General features: G+C 43.4%; 1 protein-coding gene across 1 annotated transcript in view; it reads right to left on the bottom strand.

Annotated features, from left to right (window-relative positions):
* Positions 1–1,336: 1,336 nt before the first annotated feature.
* CD99L2 (CD99 molecule like 2) overlaps positions 1,337–15,137 on the bottom strand; it is a 149,289-nt gene continuing 135,488 nt past the window's right edge. Inside the window, exons 13-15 of the mRNA XM_043974664.1 lie at positions 11,970–11,981; positions 10,236–10,305; positions 1,337–3,372 (exon numbers count right to left, since the gene is read on the bottom strand). Of these exons, the coding sequence (XP_043830599.1) occupies positions 3,312–3,372; positions 10,236–10,305; positions 11,970–11,981 (143 nt within the window). The 3' untranslated portion in view covers positions 1,337–3,311. The remainder of the gene's footprint in view (positions 3,373–10,235; positions 10,306–11,969; positions 11,982–15,137) is intronic.

A 15,137-nucleotide genomic window follows, 5' to 3' on the forward strand; every position in this document is an offset into this window, starting at 1 on the left:
TTGGATCCTCAAAGAGACAGGAAATGTGCACACCAGAGAAGTTAGGGGACTTGTCCCAAATCATACACAAATAGTAATGTGGCAGGGTGAGATTTGAATCCAGTTCCTGTGACTCCACGTTCAGTACTTTTCTGGAAAACAGATTATTTCTCCCCATTCTGCCTCTAGCTTAGCTCCTTTGACATGAATTTGTGTTCTTCTAACTCTGCTGGCCCATTTCCTTCCACAGCATTGTTTTACATTTCCTTGTTTAGTTTTTAAATCTGCTTTTCTTTTTCAGCGTCTCTACTGTCATGGAGATACTTTCTCCCTATGTATTCTAAATTTTCTACTCCCTCTCACTCATTTTTTCAAACCATACTTACTTTGGAGAATTTGTTTTCTTGCTTTCTTGTTTGCAACTGCTATTGCAGCAGATGGATCAATTTGTACTGCTGAATCTCCATACACATAGGTTTTCACCCTTTCCATCGTTGCGCTACAAGAGGACCGAGTCTACCCAAAGTTCAAGATGGAAACCTGTAGGGCTTCTCCCATATCTTTCATCTTCTCAATGAAATTTTCGTTACTATATTTCTCATGTTTATTGTTGATTTGAGATGGTGATATTAGCAGTTTGATTTTCAATAACATTCTTTTCTACCTGGTCATCTTTTGAAAACTGATAAAATTTTCTTGTTAATCCATCTGGCCCCTGGTTTATTTGTTTTTTCCTTAGGGATTCATTTATTTCCCATCTCATTTTCACTCTCTTCTGTATGCCTTGGTTGCAAGATCCTTATCCATTTTCTGCTTCATTTGGGTGTTTCCTAAGGTTTGAGGATCATTTCAACACTAATGTGTAACCTCACACATCAGCTGCTTGCTGGCTGACTTTCCCCTTCTTCCAAACGTAACAGTTTTTGTTAAGGACAATACCACTATGCTTCATTCCAGGTTCATAATCTTGAAGTCATCTTTGACTTTTCACTGTCACTTACCATGGGTTGATAAGTTGTCAATTGTGTTACCACATCCTAGATGTATTATTCTGTTCTCATATGCAGTGGCCACCTCTCCCTTGGCCTCCTGTAATAGTTCCTAAGTGGTTTCTCAAAAACGTAACTGTAGCTGTCACCATGTCAAGGCTGTTTTCTGCCACAATTTGTGATTTGGACCACCCTTTCTGATTAAGGTCATGGGTATCATACCATACATAAAAGAACAAAAGGGATAGATGAGAAATCTTAGGGGCCATCCTTATATGCAACCGAAGGTGTGGCTATCTTTACCTGTTGGGGGGCATGGATGAGAGAACAGACTGAAAGGGAGGCAGGGGGAGAAGGGACACCTTGAAGGAAATTATTTCTTTATAAGGTGTTTATTAACAGTGTTATCACAGCTTTAAACCTAAGGAATTACTTCCAAAAAGTTTTACAAGACATTTCTTATATGAGAGTATTATGGTTCCACTAATTTAAAAACATTTAGAAAGCAGAATGGTTAAGACTTGTATGAATCTGCCAATCCAGGTAAGCACAGCTACAATGTTAAGAGGTTCTATGCAAATAGAAATTTATTTGCCCTGTGAAATGTTTATCTTCTAAAATTGCTCTTGATGGTTCACCTTTAAGCTACTTTGTTCCTATTCCAAATAGGTCTCAGATTTTGAGTGGAAAAGAACCCTTACTGATTGGTTCAAATCTCTCATTTTGTAGGGAAGGAAACTGCAACAAGGTCCCTTGCACCAAATTTCTTTCAACTTGACAAACACACAGAAAATATTTTTGCATCCTGCTCCTTGGACATGTGTTCAGGTCCTGGGATTGACTTTTTTTTTTTTTAAACTGCAGTGGATTCAGTTTTCCATTTTCAGCAATCCATCTTGCTGTCAAAAAAATTTGGTGTCGTCGTGTCCCCCCCCCCCCCCGCCACAATGTCTGGAAAGATGAGTGTGTAAAGTAGCCACAGGTATGTTCAGTCATGCTCTTTTACAGATATAAACACATTCCCATATCCTGACAGGTCAAAAGTGCTTGCCGCAAAATAATACAAGTAAATAAATGACAATACTACAGACACCGTTGTCTAGAAATGATTTTGCTAGGGTGGAAAACTAACAAACACCTGCATGTCCCACTTTGAGAAAGCTGAAGAGGGGTCAGGTTTCATATACTGAAGACCACAGCCTCCAAGTTTCAGGGGAAAAAAAAGTCCAGGTGAGTACCCTGGAATGGATAAGATGGTACTGCAATGTGGATTTCTCTAAGTCTACTCAGTGACCTTGGCCTCATTTGTATCCATTTCTCATGCTTAATTTGGTTTTTTCCTTTGTTCTAGGTCTGTATCACCCCTAAGTTCCTAAGCTTATTTTATTTCAATCTCACAACTGTACCAGAGAAGCATAAGCCTGGGTTTTCATCAGCTTCATCCTAAACACTTCTCTATTCCATCAGGGGCTGGGCCAGTTATCTCACAGAATATCTGCACTTTATAACCCCAATCATATTTTTTTATTTTTTTTTCCAATTACATGTAAGGATAGTTTTCAACATCCATTTCTAACATGCTGAGTTTCAATTTGTTCGCTCCCTCCCAAAGCCAGCAAGCAATCTGATATTGATTATATATTATAATCATGTACATATTTCCACATTAGTCATGTTGTGAGAGAAGGATCAGAACACAAGAAAGCAGAAACAACAACAAAAGGGAAAATACTATTCAATCTGCATTCACACTCCATAGTCCTTTTGTGAATGTGGAAAGCGTTTTCTATCATGAATCTCTTAGATCTTGGGTCATTGTATTGCTGAGAAGAGCTAAGTCTGTAATAGTTGATGATCACTCCGTGTTGTTGTATATAGTGGTCTGCTGGTTCTACTCATTTCACTCTGCATCAATTCATGTAAGTCTTTCCAGGTTTTACTAAAATCTACCTGCTCATGCTTTCTTACAGCACAATAGTATTCCGTTCATATACTACAACTTGTTTGGCCATTACCACTTTTTTTGGCTGCAATAAATATTTTTCTACATGTGGGTCCTTTTCCCTTTTTAAAACCTCTGTGAGATATATAGCTAGATGGTATAGCCAAATGGATAGGTGTGAGGTGGTAGCACAGTATTGTTTTAATTTGCATTTCTCTAATAGGAACTGCACAAATCACTAAATTTTTTCAGCCCAACATAAATATTCACATCCTCACCACCCCAAAAAAGGCCTATGTCAATAAGAAGCCACTTATTCCATAGAGCTTGAAAACAGCATTCAATTAAATAAATGAAATTGTACAAGCATGGGAATTGTGTATGTGGAGATTTTTTTGAACTTAAATCTTTAGAGTCTCTTCCAAGGGTTTCTCTGCAGACTGGGTTGGCAAGGCTGAAAATCTAGGAAGACCAAAAAAGAGAAGCAGTAAGTAATGTCACTCTGACTCCTCTCACTCTTCACTCTCTCATTCTGCTCTGTACTGATTTCTCTCAGTCTTATCCCTCTCTGTCCCCCCTCTTTCTGACTCTTGACCCAATCCCCTCTCCATTCACTAACACTTCTTCCTCTCTTCTTTCCAACTCACTCCTCCATATCTATCTCTCCTCTCACTCTCATTCCTCTCTTTCTCTCCTCTTTCTAACTCTAACCTCAATCCTGTCTCTATAACTCTCTCCCCTCTAACTCCTCTGTCTCTCCCCTCTAACTCCTCTCACTCTCAACCCCTTCTCCCTCTCCACTCAATCCCCTCTGTCTTCTCACTGCCTCTCCTCTCCATCTTGTCCCTCTTTCTCTCTCCCCTCAATCCTGTCTCTATAATTACTCTCCACTCAATCCCCACTCTCCTCTGTCTTCTCACTGCCTCTCCTGTCTCTCCCCTCTAACTCCTCTCACTCTCAACCCTTTCTACCTCTACACTCAATCCTCTCTCTCTTCACTAACTCTCCTCTCCATCTTGTCCCTCTTTCTAACTCTCTACCCTAACTCTCCACTCAATCCCCTCTGTCTTCTCACTGCCTCTCCTCTCCCTCCTGTCTCTATAACTCTCCTCTCAATCTTGTCCCTCTTTCTACCTCTACACTCAATCCTCTCTCTCTTCACTAACTCTCCTCTCCATCTTGTCCCTCTTTCTAACTCTACACCCTCTAACTCCTGTCTTCTCACTGCCTCTCCCTTCTAACTCCTCTCACTCTCTACCCTCTAACTCCTGTCTCTCCCCTCTACCTCCTCTCACTCTCAACCCTTTCTACCTCTACAATAACTCTCCTCTGTATCTTGTCCCTCTTTCTAACTCTACACCCTCTAACTCCTGTCTTCTCACTGCCTCTCCTGTCTCTCCCTTCTAACTCCTCTCACTCTCATCACTTTCTAACTCTCTACCCTCAATCCTCTCTCTATAATTACTCTCCACTCAATCCCCTCTGTCTTCACTAACTCTCCTCTCCATCTTGTCCCTCTTTCTAACTCTCCACCCTCTCACTCTACCCTCAATCCTCTCCCCTCAATCCCCTCTGTCTTCACTAACTCTCCTCTGTATCTTGTCCCTCTTTCTAACTCTCCACTAACTCTCCTCTGTCTTCTCACTGCCTCTCCTGCCTCTCCCCTCTAACTCCTCTCACTCTCATCACTTTCTAATTACTCTCCAACTCTCTACCCTAACTCTCCTCTGTATCTTGTCCCTCTTTCTAACTCTCCACTCAATCCCCTCTCTCTTCACTAACTCTCTCCTGTCTCTATAACTCTCCTCTCAATCTTGTCCCTCTTTCTAACTCTCCACCCTCTAACTCTTCTGTCTCTCCCCTCAATCCCCTCTCTCTTCACTAACTCTCCTCTGTCTTCTTTCTCACTGCCTCTCCCCTCTAACTCCTCTCACTCTCAACCCTTTCTACCTCTACACTCAATCCTCTCTCTCTCTTCACTAACTCTCCTCTGTCTTCTCACTGCCTCTCCCTCCTCTTTCTAACTCTTCCTAACTCCTCTCACTCTCAACCCTTTCTAACTCTCCTCTCCCTCCTGTCTCTCTTTCTAACTCTCTACCCTAACTCTCCTCTGTCTTCTCACTGCCTCTCCCTTCTAACTCCTCTCACTCTCATCACTTTCTAACTCTCTACCCTCTAACTCTACCCTCAATCCTCTCTCTCTTCACTAACTCTCCACCCTTTCTATCTCTCTACCCTCTCACTCTTCTGTCTCTCCCCTCAATCCTGTCTCTATAATTACTCTCCACTCAATCCCCTCTGTCTTCACTAACTCTCTACCCTCTAACTCCTGCCTCTCCCCTCTAACTCCTCTCACTCTCATCACTTTCTAACTCTCCTCTCCCTCCTGTCCCTCTTTCTCTCTACCCTCTACCTCCTCTCACTCTCAACCCTTTCTACCTCTACAATAACTCTCCACTCAATCCTCTCTCTCTGTTCACTAACTCTCTACCCTCTCACTCTTCTGTCTCTCCTCTGTCTTCTCACTGCCTCTCCTGTCTCTCCCCTCTAACTCCTCTCACTCCCTCCCCTTTCTAACTCTCCACTCAATCCCCTCTCTCTTCACTAACTCTCCTCTGTCTTCTTTCTCACTGCCTCTCCTCTCACTCTCATCACTTTCTAACACTCTCCATTCAATCCCCTCTGTCTTCACTAACTCTCCACCCTCTCACTCTTCTCACTCTCAACCCTTTCTATCTCTCTACCCTCTCACTCTTCTGTCTCTCCACTCAATCCTCTCTCTATAATTACTCTCCACTCAATCCCCTCTGTCTTCACTAACTCTCCTCTCAATCTTGTCCCTCTTTCTAACTCTCTACCCTCTAACTCCTGTCTCTCCCCTCTACCTCCTCTCACTCTCAACCCTTTCTACCTCTACAATAACTCTCCTCTGTATCTTGTCCCTCTTTCTAACTCTTCTGTCTCTCCCCTCAATCCCCTCTCTCTTCACTAACTCTCCTCTGTCTTCTTTCTCACTGCCTCTCCCCTCTAACTCCTCTCACTCTCAACCCTTTCTACCTCTACACTCAATCCTCTCTCTCTCAACCCTTTCTAACTCTCCACCCTCTAACTCTTCTGTCTCTCTCTTCACTAACTCTCCTCTGTCTTCTCACTGCCTCTCCTGCCTCTCCCCTCAATCCTGTCTCTATAATTACTCTCCACTCAATCCCCTCTCTCTTCACTAACTCTCCTCTGTCTTCTCACTGCCTCTCCCTTCTAACTCCTCTCACTCTCATCACTAACTCTCCACCCTCTAACTCTTCTCACTCTCAACCCTTTCTATCTCTCTACCCTCTCACTCTTCTGTCTCTCCCCTCAATCCTGTCTCTATAATTACTCTCCACTCAATCCCCTCTGTCTTCACTAACTCTCCTCTCAATCTTGTCCCTCTTTCTAACTCTCCACCCTCTCACTCTTCTCACTCTCAACCCTTTCTATCTCTCTACCCTCTCACTCTTCTGTCTCTCCACTCAATCCTCTCTCTATAATTACTCTCCACTCAATCCCCTCTGTCTTCACTAACTCTCCTCTCCATCCTGTCCCTCTTTCTAACTCTCTACCCTCTAACTCTACCCTCAATCCTCTCTTCACTAACTCTCCTCTCAATCTTGTCCCTCTTTCTAACTCTCTACCCTCTAACTCCTGTCTCTCCCCTCTACCTCCTCTCACTCTCAACCCTTTCTACCTCTACAATAACTCTCCTCTGTATCTTGTCCCTCTTTCTAACTCTCCACTCAATCCCCTCTCTCTTCACTAACTCTCTCCTGTCTCTATAACTCTCCTCTCAATCTTGTCCCTCTTTCTCTCTACCCTCTACCTCCTCTCACTCTCAACCCTTTCTACCTCTACAATAACTCTCCTCTGTATCTTGTCCCTCTTTCTAACTCTTCTGTCTCTCCCCTCAATCCCCTCTCTCTTCACTAACTCTCCTCTGTCTTCTTTCTCACTGCCTCTCCTCTCACTCTCATCACTTTCTAACACTCTCCATTCAATCCCCTCTGTCTTCACTAACTCTCCTCTCAATCTTGTCCCTCTTTCTAACTCTCCACCCTCTCACTCTTCTGTCTCTCCACTCAATCCTCTCTCTATAATTACTCTCCACTCAATCCCCTCTGTCTTCACTAACTCTCCTCTCCATCCTGTCCCTCTTTCTAACTCTCTACCCTCTAACTCTACCCTCAATCCTCTCTCTTCACTAACTCTCCTCTCAATCTTGTCCCTCTTTCTAACTCTCTACCCTCTAACTCCTGTCTCTCCCCTCTACCTCCTCTCACTCTCAACCCTTTCTACCTCTACAATAACTCTCCTCTGTATCTTGTCCCTCTTTCTAACTCTCCACTCAATCCCCTCTCTCTTCACTAACTCTCTCCTGTCTCTATAACTCTCCTCTCAATCTTGTCCCTCTTTCTCTCTACCCTCTACCTCCTCTCACTCTCAACCCTTTCTACCTCTACAATAACTCTCCTCTGTATCTTGTCCCTCTTTCTAACTCTCCACTCAATCCTCTCTCTCTGTTCACTAACTCTCTACCCTCTCACTCTCAACCCTTTCTACCTCTACAATAACTCTCCTCTGTATCTTGTCCCTCTTTCTAACTCTTCTGTCTCTCCCCTCAATCCCCTCTCTCTTCACTAACTCTCCTCTGTCTTCTTTCTCACTGCCTCTCCCCTCTAACTCCTCTCACTCTCAACCCTTTCTACCTCTACACTCAATCCTCTCTCTCTCAACCCTTTCTAACTCTCCACCCTCTAACTCTTCTGTCTCTCTCTTCACTAACTCTCCTCTGTCTTCTCACTGCCTCTCCTGCCTCTCCCCTCTAACTCCTCTCACTCTCATCACTTTCTAACTCTCTCCCCTCAATCCTGTCTCTATAATTACTCTCCACTCAATCCCCTCTCTCTTCACTAACTCTCCTCTGTCTTCTCACTGCCTCTCCCTTCTAACTCCTCTCACTCTCATCACTTTCTAACTCTCTACCCTCTAACTCTACCCTCAATCCTCTCTCTCTTCACTAACTCTCCACCCTCTAACTCTTCTCACTCTCAACCCTTTCTATCTCTCTACCCTCTCACTCTTCTGTCTCTCCCCTCAATCCTGTCTCTATAATTACTCTCCACTCAATCCCCTCTGTCTTCACTAACTCTCTACCCTCTAACTCCTGCCTCTCCCCTCTAACTCCTCTCACTCTCATCACTTTCTAACTCTTCTCTCTACCCTCTACCTCCTCTCACTCTCAACCCTTTCTACCTCTACAATAACTCTCCACTCAATCCCCTCTCTCTTCACTAACTCTCCTCTCAATCTTGTCCCTCTTTCTATCTCTCCCCTCTACCTCCTCTCACTCTCATCACTTTCTAACTCTCTACCCTAACTCTCCACTCAATCCCCTCTCTTCACTAACTCTCTCCTGTCTCTATAACTCTCCTCTCAATCTTGTCCCTCTTTCTAACTCTCCACCCTCTCACTCTTCTGTCTCTCCACTCAATCCTCTCTGTCTTCACTAACTCTCCTCTCCATCCTGTCCCTCTTTCTAACTCTCTACCCTAACTCTCCACTCAATCCCCTGTCTTCACTAACTCTCCTCTGTCTTCTCACTGCCTCTCCTCTCCCTCCTGTCTCTATAACTCTCCTCTCAATCTTGTCCCTCTTTCTAACTCTCCACCCTTTCTATCTCTCTACCCTCTAACTCCTGTCTCTCCCCTCTACCTCCTCTCACTCTCAACCCTTTCTACCTCTACAATAACTCTCCTCTGTATCTTGTCCCTCTTTCTAACTCTCTACCCTCTAACTCTTCTGTCTCTCCCCTCAATCCCCTCTCTCTTCACTAACTCTCCTCTGTCTTCTCACTGCCTCTCCTGTCTCTCCCCTCTAACTCCTCTCACTCTCAACCCTTTCTACCTCTACACTCAATCCTCTCTCTCTTCACTAACTCTCCTCTGTCTTCTCACTGCCTCTCTTCTCCCTCCTGTCTCTATAACTCTCCTCTCAATCTTGTCCCTCTTTCTAACTCTCCACCCTCTAACTCTTCTCACTCTCAACCCTTTCTATCTCTCTACCCTCTCACTCTTCTGTCTCTATAATTACTCTCCACTCAATCCCCTCTCTCTTCACTAACTCTCCTCTGTCTTCTCACTGTCTCTCCTCTTTCTAACTCTTCTGTCTCTCCCCTCAATCCTGTCTCTCTTTCTAACTCTCTACCCTCTAACTCCTCTCACTCTCATCACTTTCTAACTCTTCTGTCTCTCCCCTCAATCCTGTCTCTATAATTACTCTCCATTCAATCCCCTCTGTCTTCACTAACTCTCCTCTCAATCTTGTCCCTCTTTCTAACTCTCCACCCTCTCACTCCTGTCTCTCCCCTCTACCTCCTCTCACTCTCATCACTTTCTAACTCTCTACCCTAACTCTCCTCTGTATCTTGTCCCTCTTTCTAACTCTCCACTCAATCCCCTCTCTTCACTAACTCTCTCCTGTCTCTATAACTCTCCTCTCAATCTTGTCCCTCTTTCTAACTCTCCACCCTCTCACTCTTCTGTCTCTCCACTCAATCCTCTCTGTCTTCACTAACTCTCCTCTCCCTCCTGTCTCTATAACTCTCCTCTCAATCTTGTCCCTCTTTCTAACTCTCCACCCTTTCTATCTCTCTACCCTCTAACTCCTGTCTCTCCCCTCTACCTCCTCTCACTCTCAACCCTTTCTACCTCTACAATAACTCTCCTCTGTATCTTGTCCCTCTTTCTAACTCTCCACCCTCTCACTCTCATCACTTTCTAACTCTCTACCCTCTAACTCTTCTGTCTCTCCCCTCAATCCCCTCTCTCTTCACTAACTCTCCTCTCAATCTTGTCCCTCTTTCTAACTCTCCACCCTCTAACTCTTCTCACTCTCAACCCTTTCTATCTCTCTACCCTCTCACTCTTCTGTCTCTATAATTACTCTCCACTCAATCCCCTCTCTCTAACTCTTCTGTCTCTCCCCTCAATCCTGTCTCTCTTTCTAACTCTCTACCCTCTAACTCCTCTCACTCTCATCACTTTCTAACTCTTCTGTCTCTCCCCTCAATCCTGTCTCTCTTTCTAACTCTCTACCCTGTAACTCCACCCTCAATCCTCTCTCTCTTCACTAACTCTCCTCTCAATCTTATCCCTCTAACTACTCTCATCCCTGTCTTTCTTTCCCCTTTCTAACTCTACACTGAATCCTTTCTCTATACCTGTCCTCTCAATCTTATCACTCTTTCTAACTCTCCCTGTCCTTACTCTAGACAATTTCAAGTATCCTCTTACCTTGATGTTTTCTCGTCAGTGCTCACACCTTCCAGGCTTTGTCCTTTGACGTAGTCTCTATTGGCACCCTCTATGAATTAGAAGAAAGGAAAATTAGTAACAGAAATGAACACAATCTTGTACTATTAAAGAGTCATGGCGTTCTCAGAACCTTCCATTTTCTCTACTTTTTCAGATATGTGAATCCAATAAGACTTCAATTTTTTCCCCAATATTAATAATATTGTTAAATGTCCCAAATCGGCCTTTCATTGAATTAGGCTTCTTATAGGTGTCCTATTTCAAGGAAAGATATATTCCAAATGACAGGAGCAACATATTTCAGGCAAGCAATCAATGCTTAGTTTCCATGCCTAGACATGCTTGGCACATTGCTGAAGAAAGCTAAGGCAGATAAGCCAAATGGGAATATGGATGGGTTCATTGGGAAATGGTCACAAAGTATACAGTTCAAGGCTAGCAGTCATAAAGAGCTGCCTTCATGTCATCCTAGCTTGTCAGTCTCAAAAGTGCTACCCTCCCCCATCCCCATCAGGGCCTTCTTCAGACCACATCGGGCAACAGGCTCCCAGTCACCCATGTGAGAGCCTGTACTTCTTGCCTTCTTTGAAGGAAGTCCAAAAGAACAGTGTCCTCTGAACTTGGTGTCTACGAAGCTGGTCCAGAACAGGAGTGAATCAGTCTTCACTGTAGAGAAAGATTCACTCCACATTGTTTCTAAGAAATGAAAGCAGCTCTGAAAGGAAGAGGCCATATCCTATCTACAGGTAACCTGGGAAACCAATATTGTCTAACACCATTGCAAACTGATAAAGATGGGGCCAGGAAAAACAAAACAGGCAGGGGAAAAAGTTAGTCTTTTATGCTGCTGATGGGAGATGACAGTGCCCTTATCATCTCAGTCTGATTTGCTTTTTCTGAAAAAGTGCAGGCAAATTCCTTATACAACAGATTCTCTGGCATCTTTTCCAAAAGCCTACAATGGTGATCAGGTGCTGCTTTTCAGCACATGAAAATGCCTTCTGCTTGATGGTAACCTGACTTCAGTTAAAACTCCCTTTAGAGTTTACTAACCTTCCCATAGCTGATAGCAGCTCAACAAAAAAGAAAAATTAAGTGTAATCTGGGCCCACAAATCCTAGTCCAGTCAGCAACATAGGATGCACTGAGTGAGCTAGTTATTCCGTAAGTATAGCTGAGTTAAGACTATTAAGCCGAGCAAAATATCTTGGCTCTTTCTGATACCCCTAAGTTGCTTAAGGGAAGAACCAAATAGACTCCTTGTACTTTCCACTCTGCCTAGGCCATCCCCCTGGACAAACAATTAACCTGTTCTTTTTCTCCCCTCACTCGAGTTAAAATGCTTGTTCCAAGCAATCTTCCCAGTGCCTCGGAAGGCAAGCAGCGGTGCTTGTTGTCTTCCACAAAGAACTAACTGTTAATGTCATGACATCCAAGTCAGTTACTGCCTTCCTTCATCAGCCCTTACCTGGAAAGATATGGAAACCTCTTCCCCACAGTGATCTCTCCTTGTCTCAACCCAAGCACACATCATTCCAGGTGCACTGTTCCAAGGAGATGTTCCTTTCTGTCAAACATCAAATGCTTTTCAAAGGACAATGGGTTAAAAAAAAATGGCACAGGAGGAATGGGGTCACAACAGGAGAAAGTGTGAAGATGGAGCAGTGATTAAGCAGGAGAAAGGGACTCCAAGAGCCCAAGCACCATGTTTACCTTCACCCTCTGCTGCATCGGAGGACAAGGCATAAAGCTTACAACCCTAGAACAAAAACTGAAGACCATGACTGGCAAAACAGACCGAATTCCCAAGAAAGTTACTCATTGAAAATGTCTATCATGGCTTATCGATTTCTGTGTCCCTCTCTTTCCTTGGCTGCTATGACCCAGCTCATAGTTCAAGTAACTATTATTCTATGCAAGTCTAGCTACAGAATTCAGTGCCAGTGACCCTAGAAACTACCTTAGGGATTTCTATACCTCTGGATGCCTGTCGGATCCCCTCATCCAGCATATTCCAAAAGTCCAAGTGCAGCTCCTTGACCTGAGAGACTTTCCGTTTGCCTTTATATACACAATGCCTGCCACATAGCTTTGTTCATTTCCTAAAGGCTTCCTAACATGGGAGACTACAAGAATAAATACATTAAACATAGTTCAGAGGAATGTGGGGTTTTTGCTTGCATGTAAAGAATCAGTAATTTCCTTTGAAGTTAATTTTATTTTTTTTGCTAAAAGTTCACCTGCTGTTCCCTCCCTCCCCCCTTTCTTAGATAATACAACTCTTCGCAAGGTTGTTGTCAGGCTCCTACCTGACATGGACATCCTATCCACTCCAAGCTAGCAGCCATCTGCCACGACTATTGTTTAGTTCCCCCTTCAAAATCTAAAGCCACGGGGCAGCTAGATGGCGCAGTGGTTAAAGCACCGGCCCTGGATTCAGGAGTACCTGAGTTCAAATCCGGCCTCAGACACTTGACACTTACTAGCTGTGTGACTGTGGGCAAGTCACTTAACCCCCATTGCCTTAAAAAAAAAAAATCTAAAGCCACTAAACTATTTGCAAAGTCCAAGCCACCCCAAAGAACAATCATCCGTAGAGAAAGATTGTCCACATCAAACATTAGCACTCAGTACTCCAAACCTTTTGAAGCACAAGTAGAATTGAAACTTTCTCTCACTCAGGCTCAACTGAGTGATACACTGCAGCCAGCCTAGTGGCAGAGCTGTGACTTAGTTCAGCCATTCTCAAAAGCAATATGGAACTCTGCCCATAATGCCATATATTAAAGTAGCAGACCTTTCTGTAGTAGCAAAGAACTGGAAACTAAGGGGCTATATAGAATGATTGAAAGAGTTCTGGCATATACACGTAAAGGAAATCTTTTGTGCTGTAAGAAATGAAAAAAGGACGAAGTGGGGAGAACAAGTTATACAGGAACAACACTCAATGGAAAGACTTAAGAAGTCTGATCAAGGCCATGGCCCATCACAATTCCAAAAATGATGGAAACTCCACCTCCTGCCAAAGTGATGGTGAACTCAGGATACATAAGGGGCCATATTTTTGACCAACGTGGCAGTCTATTTTACTTGAAATGGGTTTGTGTTACAAGGGTTCTGTTTTTCTTTTCCTCCAGTAAGGAAGGGGGCAGGGGGCAGGGAGCTGCTAGGTGGTGCATTGGATAAAGCACCAGCCCTGGATTCAGGAGGACCTGAGTTCAAATCTGACCTCAGACACTTACTAGCTGTGTGACCTTGGGCAAGTCACTTAACCCTCATTGACCCACAAAAAATAAAAATAAAAATAATGAAGGGATAGGATATAGGAGAAAATTTATTTCTGGTCATTGAAAAGAAACGCTTCAATATAGTTTGCCCACTATAGACATAGGAGCTTATGGAACATAAAAGCCATTCTTCCACCCTTCTCCATCATGGGATACAGTCAATATATCAAATATATAGATCAAGTAAATAAATAAAACTTGCCTGGTCAGGCAAGTCACATGCCAAGCTCTTCTTTTACTCATTAGTGGCATGGTAGTAAGATCTACCAAATGACTATCAATTTGCTCCAGTTGGAATTATGCAAATAAAGTGACTGCAATAATGAAATGTCCATGCCTTTAAAGCATATATCCCAAGGAGCCCCGTGATCAAAAGAATGTTCCCATCTCCACCAAAGTATTTTTAGCAGCACTTTTTGTGGTAGTAAAGAATGGGAAACAAAGCAGAGGCCCATGCATTAGGGCACAGCTAAAGAGACTGTGTGTGGTACATGAACTGATGCAGAATGAAGTAATCCGTCTCCAGCAAACGACGACAATGACAATGGAAAGGTTCTTTTTCAAGAACCACAACTAAAAATGTGACAATTCACAAGAACATAAAGCATGGCCCCAAAGAAGAGATAGGACAAAACACCTGCCTCACTCCTAGAAGGTGGGAGGCTCCATGAAGATGGAGTATTGCAGAAATGGTCAGACCTTTTCAATGTACTCATCAGCTTGGCTGTTTCTTTTTTTTCTCTTTCAAAAAATGCTCATGATATGAGCTGGCTTGCTGGGAGGGGAAAGGTTAGGAGAAAATCAAAATTCCGCCCAGGACAAATAGCTATGAAGATGTCATGGTTCTGTGGTCATTTACCAGCACACTCTCAAAAGTTCTTGGTCTAAGGCTCTAGTTCTGAGTTCTAGATCTCAGACTTGATTGACTTACACAACGATCTGAAGATCTTTACGTCTCTCTCCCTCACACTCTAACATGGGTATCTTTCATGTAAATAGAAATGCTAGCTAAATTCTTATTTCGGGGTGTGTGTGTGTGTGTGTGTGTGTGTGTGTGTGTGTGTGTGTCCCAAAAGTGTAGTTCCCAGCTCATTAAGAAATTTTTAAGGTTTAACGTGTGTTAGTACTTTTGGGACCCCCTGCACACATATCGATACATATATATAAACATAGATCCTTCTCTCTAAGCCTATCCCTTTTTCCCCACTACCCAGGAGGTGCAGTGACTTGATTCCCCTCTCTGCCTCATCTAATCTGCATGTCCTTCTACATGTATACATCTTTTCCCAGGATAAAATGTAACAAATCAGAGGCCAAGGACACTTTCATCTTTGTATCCCCAGAGCCTGCTACAATTTCTGACAAACAATAGGCACTTAACACATGCTTGTTCATGGACAACGCCCTAGTATGGGATTGTATTCACTTATTGTATACTGAAACCACAAAATGCAAGCCTTATTTCAGCAGATTTCTAAAGAGAAAAAACATCTGTTTTAAATATGACTTATTGGGATCTTTTTTGCTTGCATGTGAAATCAATGTTGTCTTTGAAGGGCAGGTAGCCTTATAGTTTGCACGCTAGAAGTTCACT

The sequence above is a fragment of the Dromiciops gliroides genome, chromosome X (genome assembly GCF_019393635.1).
Source record: "Dromiciops gliroides isolate mDroGli1 chromosome X, mDroGli1.pri, whole genome shotgun sequence".
Lineage (NCBI taxonomy): Eukaryota > Metazoa > Chordata > Mammalia > Microbiotheria > Microbiotheriidae > Dromiciops > Dromiciops gliroides.